Source organism: Amblyomma mixtum, chromosome 8 (assembly GCF_055824585.1).
Source record: "Amblyomma mixtum isolate Tamu chromosome 8, ASM5582458v1, whole genome shotgun sequence".
NCBI classification, from domain to species: domain Eukaryota; kingdom Metazoa; phylum Arthropoda; class Arachnida; order Ixodida; family Ixodidae; genus Amblyomma; species Amblyomma mixtum.
This window is the reverse complement of record NC_143019.1, coordinates 146,692,561-146,707,791: the sequence shown is the minus strand read 5'-3', so window position 1 is coordinate 146,707,791 and position 15,231 is coordinate 146,692,561. Positions and strand designations below refer to the sequence as shown.

Below are 15,231 nucleotides of genomic sequence, written 5' to 3'. Positions count from 1 at the left end.
GTGCAAGACAGGTAAAACTCTAACATAGCCATGAAATTCTCAACAGAAACACCTGCAGCATTTTGGAAAGAAACCGCACCATTCTTTTCAATGCATGACTGTACAGCAGCTAACAACTCAGTCTGTGGGATAGAATAGAACAGATCGACAACGTCCATAGAAAACATATAGCTGGAAGACTTGTTGTCATGCAAAAATTTAACACCATCAAGAGCGTTCCTGCAAGAAAAAGGGTCTTCGGCTTTTAAACTCTTAAGATGCCTTAGAAGGGAACCACTGACATGGCTCTGCCAAGCCCCTCTTTCACTGATAATACACCTAAATGGAATTCCTTCCTTATGTGTTTTGGCGGTAAAAAATACATTTAAGCTATTTTCTTTGCAAACACGAATACCTTTAGCGATTCTATCCAGGCCAATACTTTCACACAGAGAAACAGCATTAGATTTCAACTTGCCCAGACTAACCACGGTCTTGCGGAAATTCTTATGCACAGCCTCATGAGCCTTATCGTTAAACATACCAGATGGTATGACGACGAATCCTTGCTTGTCCCCTTGAGTGAGTCGAAGCTTGTGGTCGGTGAAGAACTGAACGACTCTTTTGGTAGACGACTCATGTCTAGCTCCTTTGACGGGCGCGGTCCTGTTGAGGCTGTCCACGCCGTCTAGCAAGCACCTTTCCTGGTCCTCTGGGTCAGGTTTGCTGGAGATCCTTCGATTCAAGGAAAGTAGCTCGTGGCTTGGAATCCTTGGCTCGATGTTGAACTTCGGGCCCTTCCTAAGGACAGCGGCTACATCTTCTGGGATACTAACTCCCCCCAGAACCTTGAGCGCCATGCTACTGTCTTGGGTTCTTCTTTCAACACATTCTGATAACACCGGCAATGTCCTTTGCCACAGGAATTCACTGGTTTGTGCGGCGAGCCGCCTGAAGGATTGCCAAGTTCTTCGCCAAGTTCTGGGAAAAACATATCACTTGCAGCCAATCGTACAGCAATCGTACCAATCGTGCAGCCAATCGTGTCTGTTTCGGCGCTACAACAACCCTTTTCTGGAAACATGCACCAACTAGCCCCCCAACAAGTATTATACTCAGTTACCTTTCTACTACAGTGGGCCCCTTTCTTTGTGTTCCTTCTGCAAGACCGCCGCCTCCTTCAGCCATATCGCCCTCATCTCTTGCTGCGCCAGGAAGCTGGGATTCTGTATCCGGAGAGGCCTAGTACCACACAAGATCTCCTGCCTGTTTGGCTCTACCAGACCTTCACTTGGCCATGTCATGAGGATGTGCAGGATTTTACGCGCGGAGCTGTGGCGACAGGTGCGTCTTTGGAGTGGATGCATGGTGTTCCATGTATTCATTCCAAAGAAGGGAATACAGAACCTGTGTGCCTGCTTCTTTAAATAATTGCTGGCCGTATGTTGCAGAAGCAGTTTCCCTTTCAACAGTGCGCTGTTTAACATGCACAGGCTTGTTCACTTAGTGGCTTGCTTTTGAATTTTTGGGTGCCGAGGGCAAAGAATGAAAGAATGGAGGACTTGTGGTCATTGCCAGCTCACCAGGGCATATCTTTGAAAGCATGACAAGCAGGTCCCACAGGTTTGGGCACAGACTACTGTATAGTATGCGAGCATATAAGCAGTTAGTTGGATGGACACTGGAAAAAATGAGTTTTTCTAGCTACACTGTGACTGTCTCGGCTCAGGAGTACTAGCTAGATGTTCCTTTCAGAGGTCCTTACTGTACTGTAATCAAGATGGCCTCAGTTGGGCTGTGCTGGAGTTTCTGCAGCTGCTGTCTATAGAAGGAGGAAAGCAGTGCCTCAGCGGGAAGGTGACAAATAGAGGAGGAGTTTCTTCACCATGGCTACGGGCAAGGGGACAGTGCGCTCACGTGATAAGCAGGAGTGCTAAAACTCCCGGAGAGAGCCGTCAACTGTGATCAGTTGGCATTGCTGACTGGGCTTGCCGTACAGTCTGGCTCTGCATTTTTGCAAGTAATTTCATTCCCTGCCCCAGGGAGCATGACACGGTGGGTGCGGTGGCCGTGGACGCAGCTGGCCATGTGGCGTGTGCCACCTCGACGGGTGGGCTGACGGGCCAGCGGTGTGGCCGGGTGGGCGACAGCCCCATCGTGGGGGCCGGGGGACTGGCAGACAACGCCGTGGGGGCCATCTCCACCACGGGACACGGGGAGGCCATCACGAGGGCCTGCCTGGCATACGACATGGCCACACGGCTGCAGGCAGGTGCGTGTGCATCGCTGCTGCCAGTGGTGATGTCAAGGGAGCTGCTGATCTGTAAGCGCTGTGAGTTTGAACCGATCGATTGTGGGTCAGCAGTAACAGGCCACACTGGTAGACATGTTAGCCACGCACTAGAAGATGCATGCGGCTGAAAGCAATGCAGCAACCTCTTGTGCTCCTTATGTTTGTTGTCTTGAGGATCACACACTACAGCTCACACAAGGCTTTTGAAGAACTTGGCACACAGCTGCTATCATAGGCCATGTGCTGTTTATCAAATGCATTTTAAATCAGAGATTCCAACACTTGGACTCTGGTAGCAGAATTATAATCTTTACAAGTGGCCTTTCGACTGTAATCAAACCTGCTGAAGTTGGCGATGACTGGCTGGATTTTTCCTTCACTGAACTTGCCGAGCCCGTGTCTTCTTTGGTCAAGTTGATCTGTATGAAAAACACAATAGTTTTTTTTCTCTCAAATTTGTTACAGCTTTCATTTCCACAGTCAGCCAGGCCAGGCACTGTCAGAATATTTCTGCACGACCTGTTGTGTGCATCTTCAATGGATGCCTCTTCATCCAGTCTGTGTTGAATACATGGACAGCCTTCTTTGACCGAAAGCAAATCATTTTTGAGAACATTCACTGTGCTCTGAAGTTCCTGTACCACTATAGCAACGATAGCCTCCTGTTTCATAAATTCTTAAAGCTCATTAGAAAAGCGTTTCTGACCTTGCTCTAACCTGCAAACAATTACATAAATACCTTCATCACAGGTGTCAGTACCTGAGCCAGGGTCAGGGTTGAACTCAACATCGCACGAAAGGAGTAAACACACGTGAGACTGTACATATTCTCACACACTCCATTAAACTTAGTGTTAGATTTCGATGGAGGCAAGCTGTGCGATGTCAGCGCACGTTAAAGAACCCCTCAGGTGGTCGAAATTTCCGGAGCCCTTTCCTGCGGCGTCCCTCATGGCCTGAGTCGTTTTGGGACGTTAAACCTCAATAAACTGTTGGGGCACGACACCACTATCCCACACCGGTTGGAAGATTGGTAACTGGACTAGGGTAACAAACCTGTGCGAGAGGTGTCGACCTGGAAGCATTCCGTCAAAATGGTGAAGTAGTGGCTCGGTATTGGCCAGTAGCGTGAATGAATCCAAAGTTAGCGCTTGCTTGCTGTTGTCTGGGAAAGGCGACATTTCTAGAGTGTCACACGCATCCATGCAGCACACTGCAGATCAGGTTGGGCTGCAGTCCACATTGCAGCTCCTCTCTGTTATGCTGTCCTGCTTCATTTAGGGAGATTGCCCTATCATTACTCCTGTATGACTCGGCAATAACAATATATTTGATCATGTAATATATCATCATCAAATATACATTGTCATACGCCTTTGTAGAACATCGACGGAAGAGGAAGATCAATGGTCGGACGGATCGGTAGAATAAAAGGAAGAGAAAGGGCAGAAGGGCGCTTGTAGGCTTCGTCGCCGTCCTGCTTCTATACATCCCTTGTGTAAATAAACCCCCATGCATGCTAAGCATGTAACAGTTTTGGTGAGAGGTGCCGGGTATCGACCACGGAGTGTTCCATCTATCGAAGGAGCCGTAGACTAGGCAGGCTTGCCGCCATCGGACATGCCTGGAGACGACAATGCCGAGCAACCAGGACCATCCACAGCGAACAACTGGCCACATTATCGAGAGCCCCGGACATTCTTTGGAAAACCTGAGGAGGACGTTGACGAGTGGCTGAAACACTATCAAAGGGTGAGCAAGTATAATTGCTGGAACACTGCTACTGAACTGGCTAACGTGGTGTTCTTCCTTGCCGCCACTGCCTTCGACTGGTTCAACAGTCATGAGGATTGACTAAGTTCTTAGGCTACCTTTACAAGCAAGATCGAGAAAAATTTTGGGGATGAATCGGCAAAGAACAAGTGTGTGGAGCAGACATTGCTTCAGCGGGCACAAGTACCTGGATAAACTTGCACTGCATGCATCCAGGCGCTCTTAAAGCTGTGCAAGCTAGTGAATTCCAGTATGCTTGAAGAAGACAAAGGCCTCCTGAAAGGAATTGCAGAAGACGTTTATAATTTCCTGATCAGGAAAGAGAGCCTGAGCACCACCGCCAATGTTATAAAACATTGCAGAACCTTTGAAGCTCTCAAGCTGCGTCGAATCACTCCTAAATTCGGAAGACTGATCAATGTTACCTCTGTAGCCAGTGTTGCAGTACATGCTGATATGATACGAGAGCTTGTGCGCGAGGAATTGTCCAGATTCAGGGACACCTGCCGAGCAGAATATCTGCGGCAGAGTTGTGCACCGCAGGCAGATGTTGCCGCCCTGTCCACTCCGTGGGCTCAACCTAGCGGCGCTTCGCCTATGGAGGATAGGAACAACATTGCCCAACGTTGTGGCCACCAGCCGACGGGAAGGAGGCCCACCTACCCTGAAGACGTGGTTCGTCAGCAGCGAGAGCCTGGCTACAGCCAACGTTGCGACTTTGTTCGCCAGGAGTCTTATGACGGTCGCTGGCGCTCTCATCCTTTGTGCTACCGGTGTGGCATTGCAGGGCATATCGCTAGGTATTGCTGCCGCCGTTTCCCGACTGCTCAAGAGTACCGAACAGCAGCGAACCCTGATTATGTCCGCTTGGGACACGTATCATTCGACACATTTGCAGAGTTCATCACCTGCATCTGCACAACATTTGTTGTGATATGTCTGCCTGCCTGCCTTCGTTGTGAAGTATATGCATCGCTACATGAGCTTACTCAACCCACAGCCTGATATCAACTGAGGTTCCCGACAGTGGGCTCGCGAGTGTCTTGCGTTCCCAAGTACGGACGCTCGATTCGACCACATTCATGTGGTCATAGGCAGAGACCTCGCCAGGGCCAAGCGCACTTCCTGACTTGTGTCAACCGTTTCACCCTTTGGGCTGAAGTTATTCCGATTCCAGACAGCTGGAACAGCAGCTTGCGCTTTTGTCAGTGGCTGGCTGTGTCGTTGTGGTGCACCTTCCTTGATTACAAGGGACAGAGGAAGCCAGCGTGCATTGTTTGCCAGTCCGTCATCAGCTCCCCGCTGCTCCATGCAGACGTTAGTGAGTGGTGACACCACGGGTTCCCGAGCATCCGCAGGGACATCCCCCAAGGTGGATGATGGTGAGCAGTGCGCCACCCGAGCACCCGTGCTTAGCCGTGTCCGGGGAAGAGGGGATCCTGATGGTTGAGCCAATGCTGAGCGTTTGGACCTTTAAAGGCTTACTTGGCCAAAATTTTGCAAACCGTAAAAAATGTTCTTTTTTGATAGTACACCCCCGGATTATGTTACCCACAAAACATAACATTCCTGTTTCAAGCAGTTAAGGTGCCAACGGCGCGCTAAAATCAAAGTTTTCAATACTGAAATTGGGAAAACGGGAGCCATTACTGCTCGCTGGAAGTGACGCATGTTTGGGATGGCAGTCCGGGCAGTTTTGGAGCATCTACTTGATGCAGCTCGTGCAAAGTGGTTGTACCGGTAGCACATGGAGCACTTTGCTCTATAAATGCTGGTTATATATTAAAAAGACATATATTAAATCACATAACAGCCATCTTAAATTGGCTGAAACGCCGCAGAAAAAAGTTTGACGTGTTTCATGAATGATTGTGGCGGGATGTTTGCCTGGCAGTATTCAATTACACCTTGTGCAAGTTAGGACATAGCGAACGAAGGAGGCATATTCAGTGGGGGGGGGGGGGCCAAGTAGAAAAAGAGCTTGTATTACCAAGTCGCGCGCACAAATAGCACATGTGCACTGTCTTATGCGTGCAGTATAGTTCATGTCCTTATTTATACTTACTGCAGCCCTGTTGGGCAGGAGTGGGTGTGAACAAAGTGTAAAGGAACAAAGAGACAGTGTTGTTACGAAGAAGACGAAGCTGGCAGTGGCACGGGACGGAGCGCTCGGGCTTGGCCAGCGGCCATTAAATCACCTCTTGTCCATCGTTCATCACGCCTCATTCTTCAGCTGGCCGCCACGTAATGATATGAGTGGAATGCAAGAAAAAAGGCAAAACTATTCAATATCTGCTAAAAGAACCGATTTAAAAGTTATTGTTTTTATAAAAAATATACTAACACAAACAAGCACTGACTATCAACCGGTTTTTTATTGAAGAATGAAAGGCGTATACATACAGACATTGAAAGACTTATCAAGACAACAAAATTTATCTGGAAGGCGCGTGGGAGGTCAGATAACTCAATTCCCTCTTAGATAATGCAATGAAAAGGGCTGCTAATACACATCGTACCCTTGTAGTGAATATAGAAGGCCTCCATTACCTTGCGTGTTAGTTTATCGCTGTGTCCGAAAAGGTAGTTAAGAAGAACTTCTTGTTGGGTGAGTTGGTGCATACTGTTGTAGGAACGAATTGCGCACAAAAGACACACACAGGAAAACACGAGGGAGACTGAAAGAGCGCAAACTATCAACTGGTGTTTATTGGATTCAGAGCCGCTTTATAGGCAGTGTGCACACGTGCCTACAAAGAGGGGAAGGAGGGGGTAAGGAGGCAAATCAACCCTGCGTGACAATCCATCAAAAACGCTCCAAAAAATTCTTTTCCGCGTTGTACAATGAAACAGAGGTGTCACTCACACATTTATCACCTCTTGCCTTGATGTGGTATGCCTCTAGAAGTTCACGGGAAACTTTGTCATTACTCCTGCCCAGAATTCTGATACTTTTTAGCAGTGGCTCACAACCGGTGCATGCAATGCAATGAGCAGGCAAATTCGCTCCTTCTCTATTCCTAATTGAACGCTGATGCTCCCCTGCGCATTTATTCACGCAGCGTCCTGTCTGGCCCACATACACGCGACCACACCTGAGCGGGATGAGATACACAACGCCCGTGGCGCATTTTACGAATTGTGCCGCATGCTTTATCACGCATGCTCTTCGTCGAGCGCCTTCCGCGCTGATCCTTGGGCACAACCCGGCGAGCTTACGTGGCGCCGAAAACACCACAGGGACGCCATGCCTTTTTGCCACTTTTTTTATGTTGTGGGCCACCTTGTGCATATACGGGACGACTGTCGTCTTTCTTCGCGGCAATCGCTCCTCGTTGTTGGCGCGGTTTCCTTTTTTTACCTTCCGAAGAAGGTTCTCGGCCACAGCTGAGATGACCTCGCAGGGGAAGCCGGCTGAAAGCAGCCTGTTTATCTGATTGTGAAAGCTGGTGTGCATTGCATGCGGGCATGACTTCGTCAGAGATGATTCCAGGCACGAGCTAACTATGGCTCTCATAGCTATCTTCGAGTGGGCAGAATCATAGGGAAGAAGCCCTTTCTGCGCTCTCGGTGCGTAGTGCCAGCAGATGTGATGCAAACCAATCTCTAGGTTGAGATCTAAAAATTGCAACGAACCATGGTTCGGAAGTTCATGCGTAAAATTTAAACCCTTCCCATGACGTTTAAAAAGAGTTAAAATGCTATCCACTGAATGAGTGGGGGTCAAGGTTTTTTGTTTAGATAAAACAATTAGAAAATCGTCAACGTATCTAAATGCCTTAAGTACACCCTGGTTACTAAACACCTGATTCAGGGATCGGTCAAAAAAGGGTGTGCGTGTTCTTGTAATCGGGTACGCATTTTCACTTCTTGCACATAAACGTAGACTGGGCAAGGGGGTCGCCTTTTGCTCTCCTTTCTGCGTAATCTTCCACGTGCTTGCATTGGCAGTTCCTGCAGTTGGCGCCTGTGTGGGATAGGGGATCGTTTTTTCTTTTGTGTTCCCATGCTCCAATAGACGCTTGTTGACACACCTGCCAGTAGTTTGGCCAATGTACATGGCACCGCATGAGAAGGGGACCTGATACACCACCCCCACCTCACAGGGCACAGTCTTTGCAGCAGCCGATACACTCGGTGCACGACGGCATTATTGCACATCGAGTAGAGCTGTACCCGCAATAAAGGCGTGCATATTGACTCCCTTTCAGACAAAGCAGACCTCTCCTTGGACCTCTGCCTGGTGTAGACAGCGTGACGCCAAAAGGGCGTGTTTTGATAAGCAAAGCCGTGCACTTTTGCTTCTGAACCAGCTAAGCTAAAGTGGGCAGCGCTCCCCCGTCGTCTTTATTCTCCCGATTAGAAGAGACCCCCCCCCAGAACGTGGCATGCTTTGCCGATCGGACCAGGAACATGTAGACATGCACTCATGATGTAGACCACGGGAGGTGCATTGACAAAGCCCTGCCCGCATAAGGGGTTAGCATGAGGGAGAAGCGTCAGCCTCCCAGTGTTATCTTCTTCAAAAAAGAGAGTGGAATTCATGTTAAAACCCGTACTACAGACAGTTGACACCAGCCTTCGAGATCGGGTGTAATGGGCAGTAGCCGAAAGAGTACGGTGGTGCTTTCCACATTCCTTTCTGCAGCCACGTACAAGTTGGCCACGCACTGAGTTGACATGATGCCAGCAGTTAATTATTCTGAGACCGTCGGGCTTTGCGGCGCTCACTCACTTGGGAACGCCTTAAAGCGGCAAGCCGGCGATGCTGGTGTCTCAATGGCGCGTCATTTCCGGTCTTGAATGTTAGTTGTCCAACACTAGGGGTCTACGTCATCTGCTACAGAGATTTTTGAATGCTTGTAACTACGGTGCTTCTCAGCCCTAGTGTTAAAAATAAATATTGTTCATTACATGCACAATATATTGAGGGCAAAATTAGCCTAAGTAAACTTTCGGTCAAGTAGGCCTTTAACTCTTTCGCTACCGCGGAAAAGTAGACGATTTGGAGTGTTCTGAAAGAAAATTTTTTTTCATAAGAAGTAACAAACCCAGCGCATATTGCAATGCATGAAATTGTAGCTTATTAGTTAAACTTCTGAATGAAACAAAAAGCAGAGTCATGTGTGCAAAGGACGTCTATTTTTCAAATATGCCAAAAACACGAAAGTATACAGGAAAAACAAAACTTACTGCCTGCACTAAGCCAGAACTTGATTAGAGGAAAAGTGGAATATACAAACTGTTGCACATGTTTCTAGCTTTCATTCTTCCCTGTTTCAGCTTTGAGGAAAGATTATTGCACTTTCCATGACTGGTCAAGTCAGGGGTCATGACTGTGGTGCCACTGTGAAAAGGAGTCAGGCGGAGATGTGAAGCAGAGGTAGACTTGACTGGTGCTGCACATAACGTTAGATCTTTCTTGTTTTGTTCCCTGATAGCAGAGTTTGCATTTCCTTCTTTTTTCTATTTTTTTTTTGGTTGGTGTTGAATGGATTCTATGGGAGGATTGGGGGCGTGGACTTATTTCACCTCATCGTACCCGAAGATTTGTTGAATGAGCTGCTCCCTGAAAGCCAGCTGATCAAATTTGGCATTTTGGGCAAGCTCCAAAACATCAGGATGGATGATGATTTGTCGATTTGGTCCAAAAGCCAGGACACTTTTCAAGTCTTGCCAATAGATGCTGCCGCCGCTGAATCCTCTGGCCCGCTACGTGCAAAAACAAAAAAAAAGCGAAAAACCGATTTGTGGTAATGATTTTTGATGTTGGAAGGCCAGAATAGATTACAGTCAAAACTCGATGTAACGAAACCCGATTTAACGAAGGTATCCTAATTCCCCCTCAGACGCCCATACGGTTCAATGCTTTGACTAACTCGAAATAACGAAACCGATTCCGTCATCTGTCCCAATTTAACGAACCTTTTTTCGAGAAATAAAGGTGAAAAAGTGTTAATTTTTGGTCTATTTTGTAGACAGCACCCCAAAATTTATTGATTGCGAGTCAGCGGTAACAGCGCGGAGCATCTTCGGCCCGCCGCTTTTTTCAAACTGCGCGGCGCAAAACGAGTTTTAATTTTGAGTCGAGCTCAGAAGATGACGCCAGCAGTAAAAAAGTTTCGTGCCACATTTCATAGATGGTGCTGTTGCAGTTCGCGTGTTTTTTTTTGTGTGTGTTTGTGTGTTGTGCTCTGTGTTCGCTCTTGTGCGGATATTTCCCCGTGCCTTTGAACGCACGTCAAAGCACGCCAGAAAAGGAAAGTGTGCCTGTTGCTGGATAACTGCACGGCCCACTACGTTGCAGAGGTCGAGCTGACCAGCGTGGAGCTCCGCTACTTCCCCCCAAACGCAATGTCCGTGGTTCAGCCCTTGGATCAAGGGATAATTAATAGCGTGAAGTGCGCATACAAGCGTCGAGTCGTCGACAGAGTTCTCCTCAACCTGGATCTGAAGCGTGAGACGAAAATATATATTTTTATGGTGGTTGAGATGGTGGCGGCGGCTTGGAGAGCATTGAGGCCGTCGATAATTGTCAACTGCTTCAGGAGTGCCGGTTTCGGTACACTAGGCCCTGAAACTGCCGAAGCTGGTCCGGACTGCGCGAGCGCCGTGCACGAGGATGAAGATGCCTGGGAACACCTTCGCTCAGTGGATGAAGTGCCCACTGGCATAAGTTTCTCAGACTACGTGAACGCCGACGCAAACGCAGTCACAACGGAAGTTTTGACTGATGCCGATATGTTGCGGCTTGTAGGAAGCGTGGAGGGAGTGACGGCTGAAGACGCTGCCGACGACCCTGCAGGTGCCGAAGCTCCCGTGCCGACACCAGGTCAGGTGATGGATGCTCTCGATCTGCTGCGACATTTTGCCGGTGCACACGAGGGGACGGAAGACGCGCTGGACGCACTTCAGACCTACGAGAAGTCGGTGCGGCCGTTGCTCACAAAGCGCACGCAGGCAAAGATCACCGACTTCTTTGGCGGAAAATAAATTTGTAGTCCCCTCGGGCCTTTCTTGTTGAGTAAGAATTTTTGTTGTTTCTTTTCATATGCGCTTGCGGCGCCGGTCGTTTCCGCGGTCCGCAGTTTCATTTTGGGAGCAATTACGCTTCTCAAATATGATGCTGCGGTAGCTTTCTGGATGCCGCCATACCATATAATCGAATGTACCGAATTATGTGCCCAAGAAATGCCTCATTCAATTTAACGAAGTTCTCGATTTAACGAAATAATTCACGGCTCCCCTCAACTTCGTTAAATCGAGTTTTAACTGTATTCATATATTCCAATAGAGATATAGTCGCGGCAGGTCAACAATTCCAATGTATATGATGATTGCAATGAAGTTCAGCATCTTGATTTTAATGGAAGGAACACCGACGTTGTTAATATGAAGACTAATACGTTTCAGCTTCCATGATCCAAGGCTTCCATATGGAAGCCGAAACGTGTTAGTCTTCATATTAACAACAACCTTTTGGTCGGTGTTCCTTCCATTAAAATCATGAATCTTCTACCCAACCAGACGAGTTTTCGTCAAATGTTAGATTTCAACTTCAGCATCTCCAACGGATTCTCGTCTTCCCATGAGCCCTCACGCTGAGTGTATGTTTGCCTGTCCAAAATCTTCATCCATGCATACTTATTAGTGTTTTCGCTCACGGTCTTCCGCCATGAATAACATAAAAAAAAAGGTCGAGAGGTCGAGCGAACCTGCGAGCTGTGCTCCGCAGCGATGTGCTGATATGGACATCTGGCTGTCGTCTTGGTTTAAAAATGCACCGCAACCTTGAGCATTTGGCAAACTGTCTTCGGCATACGTTGTGAAGACCCTGAAGCACAAAAATAAACCACTATCATCAATTAGAAACCGCATGCACCGCAGAAAACACAGAGGGAACGAAAACAGAACTTACATGCAAGCACGTGCTGGCGTTCCGGGCCCCTCAGATGAAGTCTCACTGTCAAAACCTAAATCCGGTATTTTTATAGCTTTGCCTGACTGCTTTCGCCACAAAAAACAAAACCACAACCAGCCGAAGTGCTCGGTGTCGGCTTTCGCTTTCGAGGAGTGCATGGCGATGCGGATGCCATTTTCTCCAGCTGACGCTGCTGCGGCCGTTCAGTTTTATTTTTCACGGCACCCCCTCATGTCAAAACACTGAAACCAAGGCTGCAATCGAAAGAGCAGTTGTTGAGCACACAAACTAGATGCCGGAGCACATCTACGACGCTCTGGAATGAGTTTTTTGTGCAGGCGCTCTGAATCATTCAAATGTGAACGGTGTCCTGTGGCGTGGTAGCGGAAGAGTTAATACTTACTTCACGGCCATAGGTCGCCACCATTGCAAACGGACTGACCGCAAACACAGGAGACAACAGCAGATACAGCAGATAGCCGTTCTCACGCACAGGATGTGAAATGAATGTTGCTGTGTGAAGCTTGTCTCCATGTTGCCAGTCTCGTCTCAGTTGTTGCCAGTCAAACCCTGTGAACAGAAACTGAACAGGAAACGCTATGTTATTTATTTTATTTATTTATTTAAACATACTGCAGGCCCTTTTCGGGCCCATGCAGGAGTGTTGATAATGCATCACTGATCAAACAGAATAAAAACAAAAATTCAAAAATAGAGAGATGTTCTCTGACCCAAACACAAAAAGAGTAGGAGGGCATTAAACAGAAAAGTCAATTTTTTGGATATAATTAAGAAATAGTTCTACGGATGTACACTTCACCGCATCTTCAGGCAATTTATTCCAATATGATATAGCATCTGGAAACAGGGAGTACTTGTGGATACTTGCACAGCTGACTGGTTGACGAAGTGTTTTACTATGGTTAGTTCTAGACGAGTGTTTGAATGGCGGGTGTAAGTATTGTGAATTGGCTATTTTGAAGTGGCCGTGAAGAAGTTGGAACAAAAACTTTAACCTTGAAATGATTCTTCTCTGTGACAGGCTTTGTAAATTTGACTGAATTATTAGACTGGTAGCGTAGTTAGGTGTGAATACTTTGAATAGACAAACCTCACTGCTAGTTTTTGGATGCGCTCTAATTTGTTGATTCTAGTTGCCTCACCCTGTGTGAGGCAGAAAAGGGGTCCTGCCTGGACGGCCTTTCCTTGGAGTGCTTTGCCCCCACTTACAGGCTGACCTTGCAGGGGTTTCGCCCACCACGGCGTTGCAAGACGCGCTGCAGAGGATGCGGCTGAGGACTCAGGGTGGCTGTGGCGGGGCTGTGCTGGTGACGCCTGCGGGCACTGTGGCCACAGCCACCAGCACGGAGGTGATGCCCTGGGCCTGCCGCAACCCACGCGGCTACCAGTGTGGAAGCAGGCCCGACGAGCACCCCGCCCACTAGGGGCAAGCCAAGGCCTGCTGGGTGCATTAAATGTGCTCTTCCTTGTGACCAACACGTGTCATGCAATGGTGTGCTGCCTCAAAGTGTCACAGTTGAGCACTGCAGTATCAAAGAATGGAGAATTTATACATTTAATTTGGCATTGAAAATAGCATACAAAATATGGGGTTCAAAAGTGTATGATGGGGGGTCCATAACTACAGCGCAAACGACAGGACAGAGATGAAGAAGGGACACCACACAGCGCTGAGTGGTGTCCCTTCTTCATCTCTGTCCTGTCGTTTGCGCTGTAGTTATGGATCATCAAAAACACCAACTCGCCCAACAAATGCTTTTGATGATGGGGGGGCTAGTTGGTAATGCATGAACTTAGAACGAAAACCACGCTAAGGACGATACACAGGGAAGGAGTAGACAGGACGAGCGCGGACTTGCAACTGTTTATTGAAACACATCTTCCTTCCATCGACAACCCTACGCATGTGCTACAAGCAATCTCTACCTAATCGAGTTCAGGAACTTCAGTTCCTTCTTGTACAGATGAACCGAAGCCTCACTTACACACTTTTCGGGCCCATATCTATCAATCTGCCAGGCTTCGATGACCTCGCATGTTTTCTGGTCTTTGGCCCTTCAGATTATCTTTGTACGCTCAAAGAGTGGCGTGCATTTTTTGTCACACGAATGACAGTGTTTTGGCAAATGCATGCCTCTGTGAGAGCCCAACGAATTTTTATGTTCTTGTAGGCGCTTATTAATGCAGCGTCCCGTTTGTCCCACGTAAACTGAGCCGCAACTAAGCAGGATTTCATACACTACTCCCATTCTACAGGACGCAAACTTGATTCTGTGGTTTGCACCACAGCCTGCTTTTTTTTGTTCTTGATTCATTGTTAGTTAGCGCGCACAAACAGGACAGCTTACAAGGCGTCGAAAAGAAGATTTCTACACCAATAAACAGTTGCAAGTCCGCGCTCATCCTGTCTGCTTCTTCCCTGTGTATCGTTCTTTGAGTGGTTTTTGTTCTAAGCTCAAAATATGGGGGTATGATGCAATGGCTCCCTTGAGCGGCCTCTGCTTTGCAGACATGTTGGACAGAGCGGCCTCCCTTTAACCAAGTGCCTTGGTTTCAATGCAGTTCATTTACTTTACATTCTTGTACGACTTGACACTTCCCTGCCCACACCTGCCCTCTATCGACGGTTGCAAATTTGTATCTATACGCTTTCCAAGCATTTACGGACAGCCAGTGCCATCCAGTAACTAATATATGAACTATTCTTTCAGTTTCGGTTTTTTGTTTCGAGTTTTTGCTGTGGTTGGGGTTTTTAAAGACCCTTTAAAGTTGAGTGACCCACTCTCGTTGTGTCCATGATGACGTCGACGGCACACTTCCCTCGATCCTGATACATCTGTTAGCGACGTTTTTGACAACGATAGCAGCAATGACTCAGAAGACAACTTCAGTTTGTCGGATTTTAGCATTGGAAGTGAAAGTGCGTCGGTCCAGCCCAGAACGTCAACAGGCCAGTAAGTTTCACTTTCTCCAAATCATTTTGCTGCCTTGCGCGTTGGATCTGTAGATATCCTCCGACTGCGGTCAAGATTCTTATCTGCAGGATGTCTTCCGGGAGGGACCATTTGCTGGCGGCCGTGTTTTCCCCTGTAAGGCCTTGACCTTGTCATCGCGCTCCTGAGTTCTGCGCAGTGGTTCTGCAGAGCCATTGATTTCTTTCTGCTATTTTTACTGCGGAAATTGTTGGGGAGATATGCAACAACATGCCGGTATGCATATTTTTGAGACACCGATATACAGCGAG

General features: G+C 47.8%; 1 protein-coding gene and 1 long non-coding RNA gene across 8 annotated transcripts in view; one reads left to right on the top strand and one right to left on the bottom strand.

The window, feature by feature from the left end:
* LOC149334717 (isoaspartyl peptidase/L-asparaginase) overlaps window positions 1–13,463 on the top strand; it is a 32,431-nt gene extending 18,968 nt beyond the window's left edge. For 4 of the 6 annotated variants that reach the window (XM_089555313.1, XM_089555312.1, XM_089555311.1 and 1 more), the window contains exons 6-7: window positions 2,022–2,251; window positions 10,353–11,411. In XM_089555313.1, the coding sequence (XP_089411439.1) occupies window positions 2,022–2,251; window positions 10,353–11,038 (916 nt within the window). In that variant the 3' untranslated portion in view covers window positions 11,039–11,411. Of the gene's footprint in view, window positions 1–2,021; window positions 2,312–10,352; window positions 11,412–13,211 lie in introns of those variants that run through there. The other 2 variants (XM_089555316.1, XM_089555317.1) reach the window with 2 other exon arrangements.
* LOC149334716 (uncharacterized) lies at window positions 6,315–13,609 on the bottom strand. 2 transcript variants are annotated; one of them, XR_016284790.1, is made up of 4 exons: window positions 12,370–13,609; window positions 11,964–12,220; window positions 11,761–11,879; window positions 6,315–9,757 (listed from the first exon to the last, which is right to left on the bottom strand). It is a non-coding gene; the product is annotated as an uncharacterized LOC149334716 (long non-coding RNA). The 2 variants fall into 2 exon arrangements; XR_016284789.1 differs by having other exon boundaries at window positions 11,964–13,609.
* Window positions 13,610–15,231: the final 1,622 nt, after the last annotated feature.